The sequence below is a fragment of the Polychytrium aggregatum genome (genome assembly GCF_025602895.1).
Source record: "Polychytrium aggregatum strain JEL109 chromosome Unknown BJ171scaffold_338, whole genome shotgun sequence".
NCBI lineage: Eukaryota > Fungi > Chytridiomycota > Chytridiomycetes > Polychytriales > Polychytrium > Polychytrium aggregatum.
Genome location: NW_026516540.1, coordinates 1 through 25149, shown reverse-complemented (window position 1 = coordinate 25149; position 25149 = coordinate 1). Strand labels below are relative to the sequence as shown.

The following is a 25149-nucleotide window of genomic DNA, read 5'->3' as shown; positions in this document are numbered from 1 at the left end:
CGGATGCCAGTAGCAACAGTTGCCCAAGCAAGGAGAATGCTCCTGTGGCGAGTCGGGTGTTCCCACCTAAACCCGACAAGGAGTGCAAAAGACCGGACCCAACGGCCCCAAGGTGTATGTCAACAGAAAACATGCAGCAAGAATGTGTCCGAGCCAAGGACCGACTCGAGAAATATGTTCACCCCACATCGATCCCCGAAGGCATCACCTACATCGACCTTGCAATCGACGCACTCCCCAAGTTGGCTCGAGTGCCAACAAGACCACTCACCACCGATCCTGAAAAAACAGAGAAGATGGCGTGCCAAGCGCAGCCGAGTACTGAACAACAGACCAGCGATCTGGCTGGATGTCGTGGCGGTGCTGGATGACATCGCAACCAAATGTCTGTCGTGGACAGCGGCCCCTCGGGCTGACCAATCGCAGCAAACAAGTACCTGAGAAAGAAACCCTCCCAGACGCATGAGCAGACACTTGGACAGGGAAGCCGGAGCTGGAGTCCCAAACTGTCACTGAATGGATGAGTTCGGCAAAACTTGACATCGCCGTCCCTCCGCAAACAGGCCCCATGGGATAGAGAGCTGTACACCGACGACCCAAATGTCCCGGTTGGCAAAGCCAACACCCAGTGCCAGAGCCCAAAAGGGACGCTAAGGCAAAGTCTTTAATAAAGACCCACCTATTGACTGGACCAACCATGCTTGGATGATAAGGTTATTCCAATATGCTATATGAATACAGCAATGCTTGACGCCGCAAACGCAGCCATGAGCCACTCATTCGACACCACAACCACTGCCATCAGCATTTCATTCGACACCGCAACCACGGCAATCATTGCTACCACTGTTACCACGGCAACCACGGCAACCACGGCAACCACGGCAACTACGGCAACTACGGCAACTACGGCAACTACGGCAACTACGGCAACTACGGCAACTACGGCAACCACTGCAATTCATTGCTGTCCGCTCAAAGCCAAAATGCGCTGTGTACTTTAACCCATTCTCCCGCGCAAGTGATCAACTCTGTCTACAATGCGACATCAGTATATACCGAATAAATAAACACCCCATTTCTGCTCACGGATGCCTTCTCCACTTGCCCACAGGGAGCGGCCGAGCCGACACAGCTTTGCGACCACTCTTCGGCCGCAGGCACAAGCTGCCATTTTTCGAAGCTGAACATTGATCCGTAAATCCGACGAGAATACTGCGCATTACACAGACACATATTTCCGCGCCCGCTTCAGCCACGTAGTAAATTGTACAACTTCGATTGAAGATTATACATGGTCAATATCTGGGAAAGGACATCCAGAGTGTAAAATCGCATGTACTTCGTTTGTCCATCCGTTTGGCCATCCGCTTGACCATCCGCTTGGCCATCCGCTTGATCATCCGTTACCTGTCCCCAGACGCGAGATGTGATGGAGCCGATCGATATCAACCATGCACGTATGATCACCCAGGTCAGCACTCCATATCAATCATACAATCGTACAAGGGCGATCTTGTTATGAACCAACGTTGGCGGGAACATATCCGGCGCGCCCTGAACCGCGCGCGCCACGACAGGATATCTTCCTATAAAGCCCATGCTCACCCCAAACCAGTATTACTCCTTGTTCGAGGATATTCTTGTTCCTTCATCATAATATATCTCTTCACGTATACAGGCTTGCTGTTTCTCCCTAATCTTCCCTAACAGATCTCCCGCAATGTCCCGATATCTTGTTGACCGTATGGTGCTTTGTTTGAGGGATAACTTTGAACAGAGACACCTCAAACGAATAGCGGCCACGCCTCGAATGAGCTGCGGTGGATATTCAATTCCGAAATCACATCTAAAGATATGATTTCTCAGGTCTTGTAGTACTTGACTGGACATGAGATACTTGACATGGTCGCTCCTTTGCAAACGGATCTTTCGAAATGGCAACCGTGGTGAAGACAATAAGATATCACATTTGGAGCCTCCAAAAGCCAACACCAGTGACTCAGAGGCAAGTGAGTCGTTGATATACAGACGCGAATGTCGAGAGCAAATCCCTTATATTATCCAAAGTTCGGTTTTTGGAGGCCAGCGTTGACAGGGATGCATTATTATCATGCGAAGAATAAATGGATCCAGAGCCATAAGTTGAAACGATCGCTACCCATCTGGCACTGTGACCATGTTGAATTGGGCAACATGCCGCAAATTTCGGCCTTTGGTGGATAGCAGTGGTTGCAGTGGTTGCAATGGTAGCAATGGTAGCAGTGGTTGCAGTGGTTGCAGTGGTTGCAATGATTGCCGTGGTAGCAGTGGTAGCAGTGGTAGCAGTGGTAGCAGTGGTAGCAGTGGTTGCCGTGGTTTCAGTGGTTGCGGTGTCGAATGAAATGCTGATGGCAGTGGTTGTGGTGTCGAAAGAATAGCTGGTGGCTGCGTTTGCGGCGTCAAGCATTACTGTATTCATATAGCATATTGGAATAACCTTATCATTCAAGCATGGTTGGTCCAGTGGTAGAATTGCCGCCTGCCACGCGGCAGACCCGGGTTCGATTCCCGGACCATGCACTTTTTGTCTCGCCGTATTGTGATTCTGACTCTGATTCCGATTGTCGGTCTTGTCATGTCATACCAACATTTAAGTGTGTGTCCTCCATCACACCTGTTCCTCACTCGTCCGTGCGCATTATTTCTTTTATTTGGAAGGCTGTGATGTCGCTCGGCCGTCGTACCCATCGATACTGCCCGAGGCAATACGGAGGGCCTGTTGATATCGTCACCTGATTGGGCTTGTCAGCGTGTTTCAATAGTCCTATGAACGAGAATGACCACTCCTCCAACACGAATACGGCGTTCAAATAGATTCTTTTGGAACAAGCGATGACGGTAAAGCTTGTCTCACACTTTCAGCGCGCATGATTTGCTCGGCAGAGCTACGGATAAATCCGGCTGTGGTTGCTGGGAAATTTATCGGCATGATCTGACTCGCTCACAACTTGCGGCGCAAATATTGGAGCATGGAACAGCCGGACCATATGAGGCTCCTTGGAACCGCTATCCCTGGATGACTCGGCGCTAGGCCAAGTAAATACTCCATTTTGACGACCAGGTGCCGCCATTGTGTTTCGCAGCGTGGCACGAATAGAATTACAATATATATATAAACAGCAATTCAAATGTCGAGGGTGGAGATTAGCGCTGGGCAGTATGATGCGGCGGTGATGGAGCGGCATGGCGGTTGAGGTTGATAAATTTGCCATTATGATCTCAATTTTTTTCGACCTTTCCAAGAAATCGGCCGCATGGCCAAATGGATAAGGCGCTTGACTACGAATCAAGAGATTCCAGGTTCGACCCCTGGTGTGGTCGTTATTTTGCTCTTGTTTTTGGACATCTGCTGTTCCGTGGCTCAGGTCATGGCCTCCTGTTGACTTTTGAGAGCCCGCCCGGGACGTGTGATTTTTCGGCTATTGATTATGACTGGCATGGGGAATGGGGCGTGGCACCGAACCTCGAACTGGGGGGGGGGATAGTTTTATTTTAGCTTGCTTGTAATTTTCTCTATTCAAGCTGAGGGACATCTATACCTCGTCTGTGCTTGCAAATCACAGTCGTGAAGGTATGATAAATGTCAATCAGCCACACAAGTACAAGCTTGTCGCTTTCCATCGTGCTCGGCTTGACTCTGCTCCTGTCGTCTCGGACGTTTCCGTCCACCATTGATGATGACGAGTAACCCGAACACTCTTCCAAGTGTCCTCAACAATGTTTTGACATTCGGTGTTGTCGATCGGATATCTGCATCTCACGTCGTTCGTTGTAACCGATCGCAGCAGCCAGTCGCAGTCGTCAGGTCGAGCAGCTTGTCGACTGTCCCGACGCTTTCGTGATTGCTCTTGTTCCAGCCGGGATATCCGAGTTTCGGATCTTCGACGAAACATTCACCTGTTGCATTCAATCATCCCCATCAACACAGCTCGGGGAGTGGTCGAGGCTCAGCGATGCAAAGATCTCCTCGACCTTGGTGCACTGCTTGCAGGGTCTGTACATTCCCTATGGATGGTCAGAGCGGTGCCTGTACTCAACTCGCTATCATGCTGCAGTAGCACCTCTCCACTTTTGATCCTCGCTCGACCCACAGTGCTACCGCCTGCCGCTTGCTGAGGATCTCGAGGATCAGTCCATTCTCCATCGTAGGTCGGATGAGCGTCTTGATGGTCCTCGTTAGAGTCTTGTCTGATGGCCTCGAGGCACCGGAACTCTTTGGCCATTCACATTTCCATGCCATCAGGTTTCCCTGCCATCAGTGTTTCTCTACCATCAGTATTTCCCTGCCATCCGTATTTCCCTGCCAACACAAGCACACCTTGATGTTCTTCTCTGGAGGTTGCGCGACGGGTTTTGATGCAGTCTTGATTGTGGGTGAGCATACGGACTCGGTGTGATCATGCATATGATATGGGCAGAGTACTTTGTGGATCATTCGGGCAGTAGCTTCCCCAAAGCTGACATGCGGCTGTGTGCATTGTATTTGTGCTTGGTTCGCACATCAAGGCAATGATGTCGTCCATCGACAACCACTCACTCACCACTCGCTCACTACTCACCACGTCCAGACCAGCTGAGTCCAGTTGGGCACATCGGAAGATCTGTGTATCTCCTCTGTGTCGCTGTCTCGATTCCCAACCCCATCTCTGTCTCGGCATTGGATCTGTGGGCCCTGATGGTGATCATCATGACAGTTGTCGATGGAGGACGGCGTTGCATGTCTGAGTGTGAGTTGCCGCCAAACCAATCGATATCTAACGCTGGTGGTAATGACAGATGCTGGATGTGTGGGAATGCGGGTGACAAGCATTGGTTGACTGGCACTCGATCCATGGATCCAATGCGATCCTGGTTTCGTGACTGTGCCACTCTCATTCCATTCCACCCATCTCGCCTGGACATCATCACTGCACTCTCCTCACATCCTAGTCTGTTGCATCATTCAGCCAACATGGCTCACCCGGCCATCGATGAACACTACCCAGATAGATTCACCATCATATGCTGCAACGACGGTTTCCAGCTTGCCCTCGACCACAACACCATCAAGATCCTGCTCAGAGTATGCAAACGAGCCCGACCCCTCCTGAGCTCCAAGATGCCTCGCTTCCACCGCTGGTGTCAGAGCATGGAGCTACTCAATCTGGAAGGACACCTGCGAATCGGTCTCACACCGAGCGACCAGATCGCCCTCTCGCTACACTTCGAGGATCAGGCTGCAGCCGACCGATCCTGGCTCGTTGCTCAAGCAGACCAAGGAAACGCACCGGTCTCGTATCTCCTTGCTCGGGTGTTGCAATCTGAGAACGACACAGAAGCAGACGATGACGATGAGCTTGAAGAGAATGCCAAGCATCAGCAAATCTTCCACCATCTGAAGCGGGCAGCCAAGGCAAGCCATTCCATGGCCCAGTTCCATCTTGCAGAATGCTATCTCAACGGTCGCGGCGTCAAACAAGACTTCACCAAGGCCGTGGAACTGTATCGCAGACTTGCAGATCACGGAATATCTCAGGCTCAAATTGCCCTCGGTGGATGCTATGAGAATGGTGAAGGTGTCGATCAAGAGTATAACACAGCCATCGAGTGGTACTCAAAGGCTGCCGACCAAGGCAGTGAAGACGGCCGGCACCATATCGTGTTCCTCCAAGGGTGGCTCTCGTTCATCGGCCATGATGTCGAACAGAGCGAAGTTAATGCGCTCAACCACTGGCAGGAAGTCAGCACCCAGTCCACCGATCCGATCATCAAACCCATCGCAACTCACATGGTCGGATGGATGCACTACCTTGGCCGAGGAACCGTACGCGACGAGCCAAGGGGTGTCAGGATCATCCGAGAGAACAAGTCGGACCGTTTCAAGCTCGGAGAGTCCGAGAGTCTGGCTGCATACGGTGATGCCAACTCCACCTCGCCCGTTGCCCGCAAGCTCTTCCAGTTTTGCCAGTTGGGATCAGATCGTGACTGGCTCTGCAAGCACTTCATGGCTCTGTGTCTGCACCATGGTTTCGGCACTACCCAGGACCGGATGAAGGCAGCTTGTGTCTTTGAGCAGCTCGCCAACGACGGCCACAGCGACAGCCAGTTGCGGATCGGAAAATACCTCCACTGGGGCCTGGGAGTATTGGAGGACCGAATTACGGCATTCGAGTGGTACAGCAAATCGGCCGACCAAGGCAATTCGTACGGGCAGTGGATGACTGGTGTATGCTACTACTGGGGATACGGAGTAACCAAGGACTTTGCCAAAGCATTCGAGTGGTATCGCAGATCGGCCGAGCAGGGAAATCGATACGGACAAGATTCTATCGGTAGATGCTACAAACATGGCGAAGGGGTACCTGAAGACATCGACACTGCCGTCCTCTGGTACCACAAGTCCGCCGACCAGGGACACAAAAACGCCATCGAGAGACTCAAGGAGCTCGGCGAGTGGCATTGATCCCCGATTTCACATGAGTGCATCATATCCAAACAAAAAAGCTGCAACAATGCAGAGGTAATCAGAACAGTCAAGTAACCAGGATGTCAACACCCATCCCAGTCACGGAGACGTCAAACAGTGTTTTAGAGCGTGGTTCCAATGAAGCAACGATCGCTGAGTGATGTTATGTTTTATATTCAATACCTTCACTCCACAAGCCCGTGGTGTCCCATCACAACCTTACGCTGACGGACCCGTGGAGACATCGAATGATCCGACAACGACAAAATCCGCAATCAGATATTTTGAGAATGTCCCGTACTTTGGCTTCCCATGACCCAGCCGAACGAATCCCCGAGCGGGACCTGGAGACATGCTTGTCCCTCTACACCCTCTCAAAAGCAGTACGCCCCCCCCCGAATGGCTCGCCGTATGAACTGAAGAGTTGACGAGAGCCACAACAGGGGTGCATGGGCATGCTTGTTCACCCACTGCTGGGCAAAATACGGAACTGATGGCTGGCTGTCTTAAATCCATACAACTATCATAAACAGCAGATATCCAAACCGATCCCGAGTGTGGGAAGACGCCTCATGACTGCCACGAGGAGATCGGTATTCACTGGGAAATCTCAACAGACTCGAGCTGATGGAAAATGGAAAATACAGGGTCTATCCGAGTCGATCGAGACTGGTTTGTGCAAAAGTGTTGCCCTGTGCAGCTGCCTTTTGATACCAGTATCGGGCAGTGCCGATGTTCTTGGTGGCACCCTTGCCGTCACGGTAGCAGTCGCCGAGCCAGTCCTGCGCACTTGCATTCCCCTGATTTGCGGCCTTGGTGAACCACTCGACAGCTTTCGCATAGTTTTGGGTGGCACCTTCGCCTTTGTAGTAGCAGACACCGAGGCTGAATTGGGCATTTGTACTCCCCTGGTTGGCGGCTTTCGTATACCACTCGACAGCCTTGGCATAGTCCTGGGTGACGCCTTGACCATTACGGTAACAGACGCCGAGGTTGAACTGGGCACTTGCATTCCCCTGATTGGCCGCCTTGGTGTACCACTCGGCAGCCTTACCATAATCCTGGGTGACACCTTGACCGTTGTCATAGCAGAGACCGAGCCAGTTCTGAGCACCAGCATTCCCCTGGTTGGCTGCTTTCGTATACCACTCGACAGCCTTGGCATAATTCTGGATGACACCTTCACCTTTGCAGTAGCGGATACCGAGGCTGAGTTGAGCATTTGCATTCCCCTGGTTGGCGGCCTTGGTATACCACTCGACAGCCTTGGCATAGTCTTCGGTAACGCCATTGCCGTTGTAGTAGCAGTCGCCGAGCCAGTCCTGGGCATTAGCATAGCCCTGATTTGCGGCCTTAGTGAACCACTCGACAGCCTTCACATAGTTCTGAGTGACACCTTCGCCTTTGTAGTAGCGGATACCGAGGCCGAATTGAGCATTTGCATTCCCCTGGTTGGCGGCCTTGGTATACCACTCGACAGCCTTGGCATGGTCTTCGGTAACGCCATTGCCGTTGTAGTAGCAGTCGCCGAGCCAGTCCTGGGCACTTGCATTCCCCTGATTTGCGGCCTTGGTGAACCACTCGACAGCTTTCGCATAGTTCTGGGTGGCACCGTCACCTTTGTAGTAGCGGACACCGAGGCTGAATTGGGCATTTGTACTACCCTGGTTGGCGGCCTTGGTGAACCACTCGACAGCCCTGGCATAGTCCTGGGTGACACCTTGACCGCTAAAATAGCAATGACCAAGTTGGTTCTGAGCACTTGCATTCCCCTGGATGGCGGCCTTGATGAACCACTCGACAGCCTTGACATGGTCTTGAGTGGCACCGTTTCCATCACGGTAACATATTCCAAGCATGAACTGAGCATTTGCATTCCCCTGGTTGGCTGCTTTCGTATACCACTCGACAGCCTTGGCATAGTCCTGGGCGACACCTTGACCGTTGTAGTAGCAGCTGCCGAGGTTGACCTGACCTAACACATGTCCCGTATTCGCAGCCTTGGTGAGCAATACTATGGCTTTGGCATGGTCCTGGGGGACTCCCTGACCTTCAAGATATTGGAGTCCAAGGCTTCGAATTGCATTTACGTCACTGCCTTCTGCCGATCTGCGATACCATTCGACGGACATGATGTGGTCCTGAGGAACACCAAAACCCTCCAGGTAGCAGTCAGCCAGCACGTACTGACTGATGCTGTAGCCTTGATTGGCCAGTTCGTGCAGGATTCCAACAGCCAATTCTTGGTCTTTCTTTGTTCCAAAACCTCCGAGCATGCATCTTGCGACGAGGTGTCTGCAGAACCAATCGTCCTCAGCACCGAATTGGCAGAGTCGGAAGAACTTCGCTGCTATGGGCGAAGACAATTCAATCTTGCCATCACCATGAATGAAAGCCTGTCCGAAAGGAAACTCTGGTGTTTTGCTCTTGAGAAAGAATTGGTTGGCCTGGGGCTCATCTTGCTGTGTTCCGCGGCCGAGGTAATAACACCAACCCATCATGAATGTTGCGATGGGCTTCATGATTGCGTCAGACGACTGGTTGTGGACCAGCTGCCAGTAGGCGAAGGCCTCAGTGTCACTCTTGGTGATGCCGATGCCAGCAAAGTGCAGCCAGCCGAGCTGAAAGGCGGCTTCGAGGTTTCCAGAATCAGCAGCAGCCTGATACAGTTCGGCGGCAGTGGTCCAGGCAGGGTCATTCGCTGCCTTACCATCAGAGACCATGCGGGCCGCAGTGAGATGAGATTCTGCGTCGCCGCGCCGAATGCTCATGACTACTGCCCTTGGGATACCAAGATTGCCCAGTCGTTGTGCCAACGTTTGGCTCTCCGACGAGAGGGAAGAGTCAGCGGTATGCTGTTGCGAGCTTGGTTGGGGTCTATCGCTGTGAGGAGTTGGAGCTGGAGAAACGCTCAAGTCCTGGAGTCGGGTCGACAGGGCCAAATCCGATGGAGAACGGGCTGCTCCCAAAGTTTGTGGATGGATATCCTTGTAGTCACTGAGGCTCAGGACAATGTCCTTGAATGCGGGACGCATGGCGGGATCTTGATGCCAGCAGGCTTCGATGAGTGACCAAATATCTCCGGGGATGCCATCGAGTCGCTTGGGGCGCTTTCCCTTCTCGACCAGCCGCTCGATCGCTCGGCTTCTCAATGCTTGACCATCGACGGAAATCCAAACTGGACTAGCGTTGGTCAGGGCTTCGTACATGGTGATGGCGAAGGCATAGACATCCGTCTTGATCGTGGTGCCAGACGGATTCTCGTCGTCGAGCATCTCGGGAGCCATGTATCCCTCAGTGCCACCAGTCGAACCGCCGTTTCGATTGTGATTCATCGAGGCCGAGGTGTGCTTGGTTCTGGACAAGCCAAAGTCGGTGACGATGGCCTGGAAGGATTTGTCCAAGAGGATGTTTGCTGCCTTGAGGTCGCCGTGGATGATTCTTCTGGCGTGCAGATAGGCCAGGGCCGACGCAACCTGGTACAGAAGACTGAGTTTCTCCTCGAGAGAAATGTTGTTATTGGCCACATAGTCACGAAGCGTGCCGTTTGGCATGAACGGAGAGACCATGAAAGGAGTGATCTTTTCACCGGCGTCGCCCTTGTCGCAGGCTCCGAGGAGTGGGAGGACGTGGGGGTGGCTGAGATTCTGCCAAACCCCAATCTCATGGTGATAGCTGGCGAGCTCGGGGTCGTTTGGAGCGCCGAGGAGTTGCTTGATGGCGACTTGGGTGCCAAAGTAGCTGCCAGTGAATACCTCACCAAACCCGCCACGGCCGATGGGGCTGGCTGAGCGGTCGGTGATGTCGCTGGGCGATATGTACCAGGACGGTCTGTCCTGGGGCTGGTGGACAAAGGGTTTGCTGGTCATCCGGAAGGAGATGGATGGATGTGGGGTGCAAGGAGGAGCGGTAGAAGGCGGGGATTTTCGGCTTGGTCAGAAAGCCCTTGTCAGAGTGACTCCTGCGGCACAGGCAGCACGGCCAGGACACAAGCGCGCACAGGAACGTGTTGTTTGTGCTGCGCGTACACGTGGCATTTGCGCAGCAGCTCGATCGGGGCAACACTTGAACCACCCCATATGACAGGCTGGGGGGAAACAGTGTTTGATAGACACTCGGGGATATCATATCTCCCGGACATAGTACATGATGCCAGATCATATCAAACACTCGGCCAACAACGGCTGAGTGGATCAGATCATCCCCTTGGGTATCTGCCCTATGATGTCAGTCGAAGACTCGATTACCTTGCGGCTGGGCCCATCACTGGATCCAGCCAAGTTCCTGGTTTGGTGACCGTGCCACTCCCATTCCATTCCACCCATCTCGCCTCATCTCATCGCCTGGACATCATCACTGCACTCTCCTCACATCCTAGTCTGTTGCATCATTCAGCCAACATGGCTCGATTGGCCATAGACGACCACAACCCTGACATCGTCACCATCATATGTTGCAACGACGGTTTCCAGCTTGCCCTCGACCACAACACCATCAAGATCTTGCTCAGAGTATGCAAACGAGCCCGACCCCTCCTGAGCTCCAAGATGCCTCGCTTCCACCGCTGGTGTCAGAGCATGGAGCTACTCAATCTGGAAGGACACCTGCGAATCGGTCTCACACCGAGCGACCAGATCGCCCTCTCGCTACACTTCGAGGATCAGGCTGCAGCCGACCGATCCTGGCTCGTTGCTCAAGCAGAGCAGGGCAATGCTGTGGTCTCCTACTTCCTGGCAAGGACCCTCCAAGTTGAATTCGCTGGCCGGCAGTTTGTGAGGGCGTCCGAACGGGAGGCCACTCATAGTCAAATCTTCCACCATCTGAAGCGGGCAGCCAAGGCAAGCCATTCCATGGCCCAGTTCCATCTTGCAGAATGCTATCGCAACCGACTCGGGGTCGACCAAGATCACAACAAAGCCGCCGAGTTGTATCGCAGTCTTGCCGATTGTGGGATCCCTCAGGCCCAAATTGCCCTCGGTCGATGCTACGAGAATGGTGAAGGTGTCGATCAAGACTTTGACGTAGCCATCGAGTGGTATTCCAAGGCCATAGACCAAGGCGGACAAGACGGTCGACTTCACATCGTATTCCTCCGAGGATGGCTCTCGTTCATTGGCCACAGCGTCGAACAGAGCGACGTTAATGCGCTCAACCACTGGCAGGAAGTCAGCACCCAGTCCACCGATCCGATCATCAAACCCATCGCAACTCACATGGTCGGATGGATGCACTACCTTGGCCGAGGAACCGTACGCGACGAGCCAAGGGTGTCAGGATCATCCGAGAGAACGAATCGGAAGATTTCCCACTCGGGGAGGATGAGTGTCTGGCATCGATTTGGCACAACATCAACTCTGAATCACCCGCATTTCGCAAGTTCTTCCAGTTTTGCCAGATGGGATCAGACCAAGACTGGCTGTGTAGTCATCTGATGGCTGTGTGTTTGTTGCTTAGAGATGGAACCAAGGAGGAGCAGAAGAAATCAGCGGGTACCTTGGAACAGCTCGCCAACGACGGCCACAGCGACAGCCAGTTCTGGATCGGAATGTGTTACCACTTTGGCTGGGGAGCATCGGAGGATTACGAGAAGTCATTCGAGTGGTTCAGCAAGTCCGCCGACAAAGGCAACTCGTACGGGCAGTGGAGTGTTGGAGTGTGCCACTACTGGGGATACGGAGTAACCCAGAACCACGCCAAGGCATTCGAGTGGCTCCACAAGTCGGCGGAACAGGGCAATCGACAAGGACAGTACCGACTCGGTGAATGCTACAGAGATTATGAATATATGCCTGAGGACATCGACGCTGCCGTCCTCTGGCTCCGCAAGGCCGCCGACCAGGACTTCCAGCCTGCCATCGACAGCCTCAAGGAACTCGGCAAGTGGCATTGATCTCTGTGTTCGATTCTCAAGTGCCACTTCCAAATAACCATGACTCAACACTGAACATGCAAACAGCCAGAAAAAATTGCACTTTCAGCGTCTCAACGAGACACCACGATACGAAGAAGTGAACTTGCAGAGTGGATCCGATGAAGCAGTGATGTTGTATTTGACATTGAATACATCCGATATACAAATAGTGCTGCCCTCTAACAAGCCTTTGTACCAAACGGTATCCGGCAGTGGGTTAGACAACAAGCTCATGCACACCTGTTGTGGTCCTCGCTGACTCTAATGCACTGTGAACTATTACGAGTTGTCATAGCCGAGTCATTCGATTGTACTAACCGTCAATCAATGATCAGAGGCGGACGTCGGTCAAACTCGGGATTAGGGCCACTTGCCGAGTTCCTTGAGGCTGTCGATGGCAGGCTGGAAGTCCTGGTCGGCGGCCTTGCGGAGCCAGAGGACGGCAGCGTCGATGTCCTCAGGCATATATTCATAATCTCTGTAGCATTCACCGAGTCGGTACTGTCCTTGTCGATTGCCCTGTTCCGCCGACTTGTGGAGCCACTCGAATGCCTTGGCGTGGTTCTGGGTTACTCCGTATCCCCAGTAGTGGCACACTCCAACACTCCACTGCCCGTACGAGTTGCCTTTGTCGGCGGACTTGCTGAACCACTCGAATGACTTCTCGTAATCCTCCGATGCTCCCCAGCCAAAGTGGTAACACATTCCGATCCAGAACTGGCTGTCGCTGTGGCCGTCGTTGGCGAGCTGTTCCAAGGTACCCGCTGATTTCTTCTGCTCCTCCTTGGTTCCATCTCTAAGCAACAAACACACAGCCATCAGATGACTACACAGCCAGTCTTGGTCTGATCCCATCTGGCAAAACTGGAAGAACTTGCGAAATGCGGGTGATTCAGAGTTGATGTTGTGCCAAATCGATGCCAGACACTCATCCTCCCCGAGTGGGAAATCTTCCGATTCGTTCTCTCGGATGATCCTGACACCCTTGGCTCGTCGCGTACGGTTCCTCGGCCAAGGTAGTGCATCCATCCGACCATGTGAGTTGCGATGGGTTTGATGATCGGATCGGTGGACTGGGTGCTGACTTCCTGCCAGTGGTTGAGCGCATTAACGTCGCTCTGTTCGACGCTGTGGCCAATGAACGAGAGCCATCCTCGGAGGAATACGATGTGAAGTCGACCGTCTTGTCCGCCTTGGTCTATGGCCTTGGAATACCACTCGATGGCTACGTCAAAGTCTTGATCGACACCTTCACCATTCTCGTAGCATCGACCGAGGGCAATTTGGGCCTGAGGGATCCCACAATCGGCAAGACTGCGATACAACTCGGCGGCTTTGTTGTGATCTTGGTCGACCCCGAGTCGGTTGCGATAGCAGTCAGCCAAGTGGAACCGGGCCCTTACGTGGTTTGTGTTGGTCGCTGATGTAAGGAGTTGGAAAATCCTTTGCTTTTTGACTTCCCGCTCGGTCCATTTCATTCCACCTTGGCCGAGATCGGTTTGGAGGATCCTTGCCAGGAAGTAGGAGGCAGGAGTATTGCCCTGCTCTGCTTGAGCAACGAGCCAGGATCGGTCGGCTGCAGCCTGATCCTCGAAGTGTAGCGAGAGGGCGATCTGGTCGCTCGGTGTGAGACCGATTCGCAGGTGTCCTTCCAGATTGAGTAGCTCCATGCTCTGACACCAACGGTGGAAGCGAGGCATCTTGGAGCTCAGGAGGGGTCGGGCTCGTTTGCATACTCTGAGCAAGATCTTGATGGTGTTGTGGTCGAGGGCAAGCTGGAAACCGTCGTTGCAACATATGATGGTGACGATGTCAGGGTTGTGGTCGTCTATGGCCAATCGAGCCATGTTGGCTGAATGATGCAACAGACTAGGATGTGAGGAGAGTGCAGTGATGATGTCCAGGCGATGAGATGAGGCGAGATGGGTGGAATGGAATGGGAGTGGCACGGTCACCAAACCAGGAACTTGGCTGGATCCAGTGATGGGCCCAGCCGCAAGGTAATCGAGTCTTCGACTGACATCATAGGGCAGATACCCAAGGGGATGATCTGATCCACTCAGCCGTTGTTGGCCGAGTGTTTGATATGATCTGGCATCATGTACTATGTCCGGGAGATATGATATCCCCGAGTGTCTATCAAACACTGTTTCCCCCCAGCCTGTCATATGGGGTGGTTCAAGTGTTGCCCCGATCGAGCTGCTGCGCAAATGCCACGTGTACGCGCAGCACAAACAACACGTTCCTGTGCGCGCTTGTGTCCTGGCCGTGCTGCCTGTGCCGCAGGAGTCACTCTGACAAGGGCTTTCTGACCAAGCCGAAAATCCCCGCCTTCTACCGCTCCTCCTTGCACCCCACATCCATCCATCTCCTTCCGGATGACCAGCAAACCCTTTGTCCACCAGCCCCAGGACAGACCGTCCTGGTACATATCGCCCAGCGACATCACCGACCGCTCAGCCAGCCCCATCGGCCGTGGCGGGTTTGGTGAGGTATTCACTGGCAGCTACTTTGGCACCCAAGTCGCCATCAAGCAACTCCTCGGCGCTCCAAACGACCCCGAGCTCGCCAGCTACCACCATGAGATTGGGGTTTGGCAGAATCTCAGCCACCCCCACGTCCTCCCACTCCTCGGAGCCTGCGACAAGGGCGACGCCGGTGAAAAGATCACTCCTTTCATGGTCTCTCCGTTCATGCCAAACGGCACGCTTCGTGACTATGTGGCCAATAACAACATTTCCCTCGAGGAGAAACTCAGTCTTCTGTACCAGGTTGCGTCGGCCCTGGCCTATCTGCACGCCAGAAGAATCATCCACGGCGACCTCAAGGCAGCAAACATCCTCTTGGACAAATCCTTCCAGGCCATCGTCACCGACTTTGGCTTGTCCAGAACCAAGCACACCTCGGCCTCGATGAATCACAATCGAAACGGCGGTTCGACTGGTGGCACTGAGGGATACATGGCTCCCGAGATGCTCGACGACGAGAATCCGTCTGGCACCACGATCAAGACGGATGTCTATGCCTTCGCCATCACCATGTACGAAGCCCTGACCAACGCTAGTCCAGTTTGGATTTCCGTCGATGGTCAAGCATTGAGAAGCCGAGCGATCGAGCGGCTGGTCGAGAAGGGAAAGCGCCCCAAGCGACTCGATGGCATCCCCGGAGATATTTGGTCACTCATCGAAGCCTGCTGGCATCAAGATCCCGCCATGCGTCCCGCATTCAAGGATATTGTCCTGAGCCTCAGTGACTACAAGGATATCCATCCACAAACTTTGGGAGCAGCCCGTTCTCCATCGGATTTGGCCCTGTCGACCCGACTCCAGGACTTGAGCGTTTCTCCAGCTCCAACTCCTCACAGCGATAGACCCCAACCAAGCTCGCAACAGCATACCGCTGACTCTTCCCTCTCGTCGGAGAGCCAAACGTTGGCACAACGACTGGGCAATCTTGGTATCCCAAGGGCAGTAGTCATGAGCATTCGGCGCGGCGACGCAGAATCTCATCTCACTGCGGCCCGCATGGTCTCTGATGGTAAGGCAGCGAATGACCCTGCCTGGACCACTGCCGCCGAACTGTATCAGGCTGCTGCTGATTCTGGAAACCTCGAAGCCGCCTTTCAGCTCGGCTGGCTGCACTTTGCTGGCATCGGCATCACCAAGAGTGACACTGAGGCCTTCGCCTACTGGCAGCTGGTCCACAACCAGTCGTCTGACGCAATCATGAAGCCCATCGCAACATTCATGATGGGTTGGTGTTATTACCTCGGCCGCGGAACACAGCAAGATGAGCCCCAGGCCAACCAATTCTTTCTCAAGAGCAAAACACCAGAGTTTCCTTTCGGACAGGCTTTCATTCATGGTGATGGCAAGATTGAATTGTCTTCGCCCATAGCAGCGAAGTTCTTCCGACTCTGCCAATTCGGTGCTGAGGACGATTGGTTCTGCAGACACCTCGTCGCAAGATGCATGCTCGGAGGTTTTGGAACAAAGAAAGACCAAGAATTGGCTGTTGGAATCCTGCACGAACTGGCCAATCAAGGCTACAGCATCAGTCAGTACGTGCTGGCTGACTGCTACCTGGAGGGCTTTGGTGTTCCTCAGGACCACATCATGTCCGTCGAATGGTATCGCAGATCGGCAGAAGGCAGTGACGTAAATGCAATTCGAAGCCTTGGACTCCAATATCTTGAAGGTCAGGGAGTCCCCCAGGACCATGCCAAAGCCATAGTATTGCTCACCAAGGCTGCGAATACGGGACATGTGTTAGGTCAGGTCAACCTCGGCAGCTGCTACTACAACGGTCAAGGTGTCGCCCAGGACTATGCCAAGGCTGTCGAGTGGTATACGAAAGCAGCCAACCAGGGGAATGCAAATGCTCAGTTCATGCTTGGAATATGTTACCGTGATGGAAACGGTGCCACTCAAGACCATGTCAAGGCTGTCGAGTGGTTCATCAAGGCCGCCATCCAGGGGAATGCAAGTGCTCAGAACCAACTTGGTCATTGCTATTTTAGCGGTCAAGGTGTCACCCAGGACTATGCCAGGGCTGTCGAGTGGTTCACCAAGGCCGCCAACCAGGGTAGTACAAATGCCCAATTCAGCCTCGGTGTCCGCTACTACAAAGGTGACGGTGCCACCCAGAACTATGCGAAAGCTGTCGAGTGGTTCACCAAGGCCGCAAATCAGGGGAATGCAAGTGCCCAGGACTGGCTCGGCGACTGCTACTACAACGGCAATGGCGTTACCGAAGACCATGCCAAGGCTGTCGAGTGGTATACCAAGGCCGCCAACCAGGGGAATGCAAATGCTCAATTCGGCCTCGGTATCCGCTACTACAAAGGCGAAGGTGTCACTCAGAACTATGTGAAGGCTGTCGAGTGGTTCACTAAGGCCGCAAATCAGGGCTATGCTAATGCCCAGGACTGGCTCGGCGACTGCTACTACAACGGCAATGGCGTTACCGAAGACTATGCCAAGGCTGTCGAGTGGTATACCAAGGCCGCCAACCAGGGGAATGCAAATGCTCAACTCAGCCTCGGTATCCGCTACTGCAAAGGTGAAGGTGTCATCCAGAATTATGCCAAGGCTGTCGAGTGGTATACGAAAGCAGCCAACCAGGGGAATGCTGGTGCTCAGAACTGGCTCGGTCTCTGCTATGACAACGGTCAAGGTGTCACCCAGGATTATGGTAAGGCTGCCGAGTGGTACACCAAGGCGGCCAATCAGGGGAATGCAAGTGCCCAGTTCAACCTCGGCGTCTGTTACCGTAATGGTCAAGGCGTCACCCAGGACTATGCCAAGGCTGTCGAGTGGTATACGAAAGCCGCCAACCAGGGGAGTACAAATGCCCAATTCAGCCTCGGTGTCTGCTACTACAAAGGCGAAGGTGCCACCCAAAACTATGCGAAAGCTGTCGAGTGGTTCACCAAGGCCGCAAATCAGGGGAATGCAAGTGCGCAGGACTGGCTCGGCGACTGCTACCGTGACGGCAAGGGTGCCACCAAGAACATCGGCACTGCCCGATACTGGTATCAAAAGGCAGCTGCACAGGGCAACACTTTTGCACAAACCAGTCTCGATCGACTCGGATAGACCCTGTATTTTCCATTTTCCATCAGCTCGAGTCTGTTGAGATTTCCCAGTGAATACCGATCTCCTCGTGGCAGTCATGAGGCGTCTTCCCACACTCGGGATCGGTTTGGATATCTGCTGTTTATGATAGTTGTATGGATTTAAGACAGCCAGCCATCAGTTCCGTATTTTGCCCAGCAGTGGGTGAACAAGCATGCCCATGCACCCCTGTTGTGGCTCTCGTCAACTCTTCAGTTCATACGGCGAGCCATTCGGGGGGGGGCGTACTGCTTTTGAGAGGGTGTAGAGGGACAAGCATGTCTCCAGGTCCCGCTCGGGGATTCGTTCGGCTGGGTCATGGGAAGCCAAAGTACGGGACATTCTCAAAATATCTGATTGCGGATTTTGTCGTTGTCGGATCATTCGATGTCTCCACGGGTCCGTCAGCGTAAGGTTGTGATGGGACACCACGGGCTTGTGGAGTGAAGGTATTGAATATAAAACATAACATCACTCAGCGATCGTTGCTTCATTGGAACCACGCTCTAAAACACTGTTTGACGTCTCCGTGACTGGGATGGGTGTTGACATCCTGGTTACTTGACTGTTCTGATTACCTCTGCATTGTTGCAGCTTTTTTGTTTGGATATGATGCACTCATGTGAAATCGGGGATCAATGCCACTCGCCGAGCTCCTTGAGTCTCTCGATGGCGTTTTTGTGTCCCTGGTCGGCGGACTTGTGGTACCAGAGGACGGCAGTGTCGATGTCTTCAGGTACCCCTTCGCCATGTTTGTAGCATCTACCGATAGAATCTTGTCCGTATCGATTTCCCTGCTCGGCCGATCTGCGATACCACTCGAATGCTTTGGCAAAGTCCTTGGTTACTCCGTATCCCCAGTAGTAGCATACACCAGTCATCCACTGCCCGTACGAATTGCCTTGGTCGGCCGATTTGCTGTACCACTCGAATGCCGTAATTCGGTCCTCCAATACTCCCAGGCCCCAGTGGAGGTATTTTCCGATCCGCAACTGGCTGTCGCTGTGGCCGTCGTTGGCGAGCTGCTCAAAGACACAAGCTGCCTTCATCCGGTCCTGGGTAGTGCCGAAACCATGGTGCAGACACAGAGCCATGAAGTGCTTGCAGAGCCAGTCACGATCTGATCCCAACTGGCAAAACTGGAAGAGCTTGCGGGCAACGGGCGAGGTGGAGTTGGCATCACCGTATGCAGCCAGACTCTCGGACTCTCCGAGCTTGAAACGGTCCGACTTGTTCTCTCGGATGATCCTGACACCCCTTGGCTCGTCGCGTACGGTTCCTCGGCCAAGGTAGTGCATCCATCCGACCATGTGAGTTGCGATGGGTTTGATGATCGGATCGGTGGACTGGGTGCTGACTTCCTGCCAGTGGTTGAGCGCATTAACGTCGCTCTGTTCGACATCATGGCCGATGAACGAGAGCCACCCTTGGAGGAACCCGATATGGAGCCGGCCGCCTTCGTTGGCTTGATCTGCTGCCTTGGAATACCACTCGATCGCGGTGGTGAAGCTCTGATCGACACCTTCACCACTCTCGTAGCATTGACCGAGGGCGACTTGAGCCTGAGATATTCCGTGATCTGCAAGTCTGCGATACAGTTCCACGGCCTTGGTGAAGTCTTGTTTGACGCCGCGACCGTTGAGATAGCATTCTGCAAGATGGAACTGGGCCATGGAATGGCTTGCCTTGGCTGCCCGCTTCAGATGGTGGAAGATTTGCTGATGCTTGGCATTCTCTTCAAGCTCATCGTCATCGTCTGCTTCTGTGTCGTTCTCAGATTGCAACACCCGAGCAAGGAGATACGAGACCGGTGCGTTTCCTTGGTCTGCTTGAGCAACGAGCCAGGATCGGTCGGCTGCAGCCTGATCCTCGAAGTGTAGCGAGAGGGCGATCTGGTCGCTCGGTGTGAGACCGATTCGCAGGTGTCCTTCCAGATTGAGTAGCTCCATGCTCTGACACCAGCGGTGGAAGCGAGGCATCTTGGAGCTCAGGAGGGGTCGGGCTCGTTTGCATACTCTGAGCAGGATCTTGATGGTGTTGTGGTCGAGGGCAAGCTGGAAACCGTCGTTGCAGCATATGATGGTGAATCTATCTGGGTAGTGTTCATCGATGGCCGGGTGAGCCATGTTGGCTGAATGATGCAACAGACTAGGATGTGAGGAGAGTGCAGTGATGATGTCCAGGCGAGATGGGTGGAATGGAATGAGAGTGGCACAGTCACGAAACCAGGATCGCATTGGATCCATGGATCGAGTGCCAGTCAACCAATGCTTGTCACCCGCATTCCCACACATCCAGCATCTGTCATTACCACCAGCGTTAGATATCGATTGGTTTGGCGGCAACTCACACTCAGACATGCAACGCCGTCCTCCATCGACAACTGTCATGATGATCACCATCAGGGCCCACAGATCCAATGCCGAGACAGAGATGGGGTTGGGAATCGAGACAGCGACACAGAGGAGATACACAGATCTTCCGATGTGCCCAACTGGACTCAGCTGGTCTGGACGTGGTGAGTAGTGAGCGAGTGGTGAGTGAGTGGTTGTCGATGGACGACATCATTGCCTTGATGTGCGAACCAAGCACAAATACAATGCACACAGCCGCATGTCAGCTTTGGGGAAGCTACTGCCCGAATGATCCACAAAGTACTCTGCCCATATCATATGCATGATCACACCGAGTCCGTATGCTCACCCACAATCAAGACTGCATCAAAACCCGTCGCGCAACCTCCAGAGAAGAACATCAAGGTGTGCTTGTGTTGGCAGGGAAATACGGATGGCAGGGAAATACTGATGGTAGAGAAACACTGATGGCAGGGAAACCTGATGGCATGGAAATGTGAATGGCCAAAGAGTTCCGGTGCCTCGAGGCCATCAGACAAGACTCTAACGAGGACCATCAAGACGCTCATCCGACCTACGATGGAGAATGGACTGATCCTCGAGACCCTCGAGACCCTCGAGATCCTCAGCAAGCGGCAGGCGGTAGCACTGTGGGTCGAGCGAGGATCAAAAGTGGAGAGGTGCTACTGCAGCATGATAGCGAGTTGAGTACAGGCACCGCTCTGACCATCCATAGGGAATGTACAGACCCTGCAAGCAGTGCACCAAGGTCGAGGAGATCTTTGCATCGCTGAGCCTCGACCACTCCCCGAGCTGTGTTGATGGGGATGATTGAATGCAACAGGTGAATGTTTCGTCGAAGATCCGAAACTCGGATATCCCGGTTGGAACAAGAGCAATCACGAAAGCGTCGGGACAGTCGACAAGCTGCTCGACCTGACGACTGCGACTGGCTGCTGCGATCGGTTACAACGAACGACGTGAGATGCAGATATCCGATCGACAACACCGAATGTCAAAACATTGTTGAGGACACTTGGAAGAGTGTTCGGGTTACTCGTCATCATCAATGGTGGACGGAAACGTCCGAGACGACAGGAGCAGAGTCAAGCCGAGCACGATGGAAAGCGACAAGCTTGTACTTGTGTGGCTGATTGACATTTATCATACCTTCACGACTGTGATTTGCAAGCACAGACGAGGTATAGATGTCCCTCAGCTTGAATAGAGAAAATTACAAGCAAGCTAAAATAAAACTATCCCCCCCCCAGTTCGAGGTTCGGTGCCACGCCCCATTCCCCATGCCAGTCATAATCAATAGCCGAAAAATCACACGTCCCAGGCGGGCTCTCAAAAGTCAACAGGAGGCCATGACCTGAGCCACGGAACAGCAGATGTCCAAAAACAAGAGCAAAATAACGACCACACCAGGGGTCGAACCTGGAATCTCTTGATTCGTAGTCAAGCGCCTTATCCATTTGGCCATGCGGCCGATTTCTTGGAAAGGTCGAAAAAAATTGAGATCATAATGGCAAATTTATCAACCTCAACCGCCATGCCGCTCCATCACCGCCGCATCATACTGCCCAGCGCTAATCTCCACCCTCGACATTTGAATTGCTGTTTATATATATATTGTAATTCTATTCGTGCCACGCTGCGAAACACAATGGCGGCACCTGGTCGTCAAAATGGAGTATTTACTTGGCCTAGCGCCGAGTCATCCAGGGATAGCGGTTCCAAGGAGCCTCATATGGTCCGGCTGTTCCATGCTCCAATATTTGCGCCGCAAGTTGTGAGCGAGTCAGATCATGCCGATAAATTTCCCAGCAACCACAGCCGGATTTATCCGTAGCTCTGCCGAGCAAATCATGCGCGCTGAAAGTGTGAGACAAGCTTTACCGTCATCGCTTGTTCCAAAAGAATCTATTTGAACGCCGTATTCGTGTTGGAGGAGTGGTCATTCTCGTTCATAGGACTATTGAAACACGCTGACAAGCCCAATCAGGTGACGATATCAACAGGCCCTCCGTATTGCCTCGGGCAGTATCGATGGGTACGACGGCCGAGCGACATCACAGCCTTCCAAATAAAAGAAATAATGCGCACGGACGAGTGAGGAACAGGTGTGATGGAGGACACACACTTAAATGTTGGTATGACATGACAAGACCGACAATCGGAATCAGAGTCAGAATCACAATACGGCGAGACAAAAAGTGCATGGTCCGGGAATCGAACCCGGGTCTGCCGCGTGGCAGGCGGCAATTCTACCACTGGACCAACCATGCTTGAATGATAAGGTTATTCCAATATGCTATATGAATACAGTAATGCTTGACGCCGCAAACGCAGCCACCAGCTATTCTTTCGACACCACAACCACTGCCATCAGCATTTCATTCGACACCGCAACCACTGAAACCACGGCAACCACTGCTACCACTGCTACCACTGCTACCACTGCTACCACTGCTACCACGGCAATCATTGCAACCACTGCAACCACTGCAACCACTGCTACCATTGCTACCATTGCAACCACTGCAACCACTGCTATCCACCAAAGGCCGAAATTTGCGGCATGTTGCCCAATTCAACATGGTCACAGTGCCAGATGGGTAGCGATCGTTTCAACTTATGGCTCTGGATCCATTTATTCTTCGCATGATAATAATGCATCCCTGTCAACGCTGGCCTCCAAAAACCGAACTTTGGATAATATAAGGGATTTGCTCTCGACATTCGCGTCTGTATATCAACGACTCACTTGCCTCTGAGTCACTGGTGTTGGCTTTTGGAGGCTCCAAATGTGATATCTTATTGTCTTCACCACGGTTGCCATTTCGAAAGATCCGTTTGCAAAGGAGCGACCATGTCAAGTATCTCATGTCCAGTCAAGTACTACAAGACCTGAGAAATCATATCTTTAGATGTGATTTCGGAATTGAATATCCACCGCAGCTCATTCGAGGCGTGGCCGCTATTCGTTTGAGGTGTCTCTGTTCAAAGTTATCCCTCAAACAAAGCACCATACGGTCAACAAGATATCGGGACATTGCGGGAGATCTGTTAGGGAAGATTAGGGAGAAACAGCAAGCCTGTATACGTGAAGAGATATATTATGATGAAGGAACAAGAATATCCTCGAACAAGGAGTAATACTGGTTTGGGGTGAGCATGGGCTTTATAGGAAGATATCCTGTCGTGGCGCGCGCGGTTCAGGGCGCGCCGGATATGTTCCCGCCAACGTTGGTTCATAACAAGATCGCCCTTGTACGATTGTATGATTGATATGGAGTGCTGACCTGGGTGATCATACGTGCATGGTTGATATCGATCGGCTCCATCACATCTCGCGTCTGGGGACAGGTAACGGATGATCAAGCGGATGGCCAAGCGGATGGTCAAGCGGATGGCCAAACGGATGGACAAACGAAGTACATGCGATTTTACACTCTGGATGTCCTTTCCCAGATATTGACCATGTATAATCTTCAATCGAAGTTGTACAATTTACTACGTGGCTGAAGCGGGCGCGGAAATATGTGTCTGTGTAATGCGCAGTATTCTCGTCGGATTTACGGATCAATGTTCAGCTTCGAAAAATGGCAGCTTGTGCCTGCGGCCGAAGAGTGGTCGCAAAGCTGTGTCGGCTCGGCCGCTCCCTGTGGGCAAGTGGAGAAGGCATCCGTGAGCAGAAATGGGGTGTTTATTTATTCGGTATATACTGATGTCGCATTGTAGACAGAGTTGATCACTTGCGCGGGAGAATGGGTTAAAGTACACAGCGCATTTTGGCTTTGAGCGGACAGCAATGAATTGCAGTGGTTGCCGTAGTTGCCGTAGTTGCCGTAGTTGCCGTAGTTGCCGTAGTTGCCGTAGTTGCCGTAGTTGCCGTGGTTGCCGTGGTTGCCGTGGTTGCCGTGGTAACAGTGGTAGCAATGATTGCCGTGGTTGCGGTGTCGAATGAAATGCTGATGGCAGTGGTTGTGGTGTCGAATGAGTGGCTCATGGCTGCGTTTGCGGCGTCAAGCATTGCTGTATTCATATAGCATATTGGAATAACCTTATCATCCAAGCATGGTTGGTCCAGTCAATAGGTGGGTCTTTATTAAAGACTTTGCCTTAGCGTCCCTTTTGGGCTCTGGCACTGGGTGTTGGCTTTGCCAACCGGGACATTTGGGTCGTCGGTGTACAGCTCTCTATCCCATGGGGCCTGTTTGCGGAGGGACGGCGATGTCAAGTTTTGCCGAACTCATCCATTCAGTGACAGTTTGGGACTCTAGCTCCGGCTTCCCTGTCCAAGTGTCTGCTCATGCGTCTGGGAGGGTTTCTTTCTCAGGTACTTGTTTGCTGCGATTGGTCAGCCCGAGGGGCCGCTGTCCACGACAGACATTTGGTTGCGATGTCATCCAGCACCGCCACGACATCCAGCCAGATCGCTGGTCTGTTGTTCAGTACTCGGCTGCGCTTGGCACGCCATCTTCTCTGTTTTTCAGGATCGGTGGTGAGTGGTCTTGTTGGCACTCGAGCCAACTTGGGGAGTGCGTCGATTGCAAGGTCGATGTAGGTGATGCCTTCGGGGATCGATGTGGGGTGAACATATTTCTCGAGTCGGTCCTTGGCTCGGACACATTCTGCTGCATGTTTTCTGTTGACATACACCTTGGGGCCGTTGGGTCCGGTCTTTTTGCACTCCTTGTCGGGTTTAGGTGGGAAACACCCGACTCGCCACAGGAGCATTCTCCTTGCTTGGGCAACTGTTGCTACTGGCATCCG

General features: G+C 53.0%; 8 protein-coding genes and 4 non-coding genes across 12 annotated transcripts; 6 read left to right on the top strand and 6 right to left on the bottom strand.

The window, feature by feature from the left end:
* Positions 1-727: 727 nt before the first annotated feature.
* BJ171DRAFT_483905 (uncharacterized protein) lies at positions 728-1174 on the bottom strand (the record flags this gene model as incomplete). The annotated part of the gene is made up of 2 exons (XM_053108969.1): positions 728-954; positions 1090-1174. 2 exons carry the CDS (start codon positions 1172-1174, stop codon positions 728-730), a joined length of 312 nt encoding a protein of 103 aa, XP_052961381.1.
* A 1317-nt stretch (positions 1175-2491) lies between these two features.
* On the top strand, positions 2492-2562 carry BJ171DRAFT_t508. Its single transcript has one exon. It is a non-coding gene; the product is annotated as a tRNA-Gly (tRNA).
* Positions 2563-3290: 728 nt separating this feature from the next.
* On the top strand, positions 3291-3363 carry BJ171DRAFT_t509. Its single transcript has one exon. It is a non-coding gene; the product is annotated as a tRNA-Arg (tRNA).
* Positions 3364-5170: 1807 nt separating this feature from the next.
* Positions 5171-6484, top strand: BJ171DRAFT_436359 (uncharacterized protein; the record flags this gene model as incomplete). The annotated part of the gene is made up of 2 exons (XM_053107954.1): positions 5171-5680; positions 6128-6484. The coding sequence occupies 2 exons, from the start codon at positions 5171-5173 to the stop codon at positions 6482-6484; spliced, it is 867 nt and encodes a 288-aa protein (XP_052961380.1).
* Positions 6485-7594: 1110 nt separating this feature from the next.
* Positions 7595-10143, bottom strand: BJ171DRAFT_554537 (uncharacterized protein; the record flags this gene model as incomplete). The annotated part of the gene is made up of 1 exon (XM_053113075.1): positions 7595-10143. A coding segment is annotated over exon 1 (2462 nt), but the record flags the coding sequence as incomplete, so codon positions are not given.
* A 744-nt stretch (positions 10144-10887) lies between these two features.
* BJ171DRAFT_628823 (uncharacterized protein) lies at positions 10888-12568 on the top strand (the record flags this gene model as incomplete). The annotated part of the gene is made up of 2 exons (XM_053115579.1): positions 10888-11736; positions 11865-12568. The coding sequence occupies 2 exons, from the start codon at positions 10888-10890 to the stop codon at positions 12375-12377; spliced, it is 1362 nt and encodes a 453-aa protein (XP_052961378.1). The 3' UTR covers positions 12378-12568.
* A 190-nt stretch (positions 12569-12758) lies between these two features.
* Positions 12759-14245, bottom strand: BJ171DRAFT_483901 (uncharacterized protein; the record flags this gene model as incomplete). Its single annotated transcript, XM_053108968.1, has 2 exons — positions 12759-13194; positions 13380-14245. The coding sequence occupies 2 exons, from the start codon at positions 14243-14245 to the stop codon at positions 12759-12761; spliced, it is 1302 nt and encodes a 433-aa protein (XP_052961377.1).
* Positions 14246-15076: 831 nt separating this feature from the next.
* BJ171DRAFT_554521 (uncharacterized protein) lies at positions 15077-17538 on the top strand (the record flags this gene model as incomplete). Its single annotated transcript, XM_053113074.1, has 1 exon — positions 15077-17538. A coding segment is annotated over one exon (2462 nt), but the record flags the coding sequence as incomplete, so codon positions are not given.
* Positions 17539-18591: 1053 nt separating this feature from the next.
* Positions 18592-20128, bottom strand: BJ171DRAFT_470251 (uncharacterized protein). Its single transcript, XM_053108572.1, has 2 exons — positions 19534-20128; positions 18592-19068 (listed from the first exon to the last, which is right to left on the bottom strand). The coding sequence occupies exons 1-2, from the start codon at positions 19990-19992 to the stop codon at positions 18649-18651; spliced, it is 879 nt and encodes a 292-aa protein (XP_052961375.1). The 5' UTR covers positions 19993-20128; the 3' UTR covers positions 18592-18648.
* A 1658-nt stretch (positions 20129-21786) lies between these two features.
* Positions 21787-21859, bottom strand: BJ171DRAFT_t507. Its single transcript has one exon. It is a non-coding gene; the product is annotated as a tRNA-Arg (tRNA).
* Positions 21860-22587: 728 nt separating this feature from the next.
* Positions 22588-22658, bottom strand: BJ171DRAFT_t506. The gene has a single exon. It is a non-coding gene; the product is annotated as a tRNA-Gly (tRNA).
* A 1317-nt stretch (positions 22659-23975) lies between these two features.
* Positions 23976-24422, top strand: BJ171DRAFT_483898 (uncharacterized protein; the record flags this gene model as incomplete). Its single annotated transcript, XM_053108967.1, has 2 exons — positions 23976-24060; positions 24196-24422. 2 exons carry the CDS (start codon positions 23976-23978, stop codon positions 24420-24422), a joined length of 312 nt encoding a protein of 103 aa, XP_052961374.1.
* Positions 24423-25149: the final 727 nt, after the last annotated feature.

What these genes read in the sequence shown, in the direction of transcription:
- BJ171DRAFT_470251 (XM_053108572.1), bottom strand. Translation starts at nt 19,992, where the DNA reads ATGCCTCGCTTCCACCGCTGGTGTCAGAGCATGGAGCTACTCAATCTG. An exon ending in GCTACGAGAGTGGTGAAGGT is followed by an intron (nt 19,069 to 19,533) that starts GTCGATCAGAGC and finishes GGCACTACCCAG; the next exon opens with GACCGGATGAAGGCAGCTTG.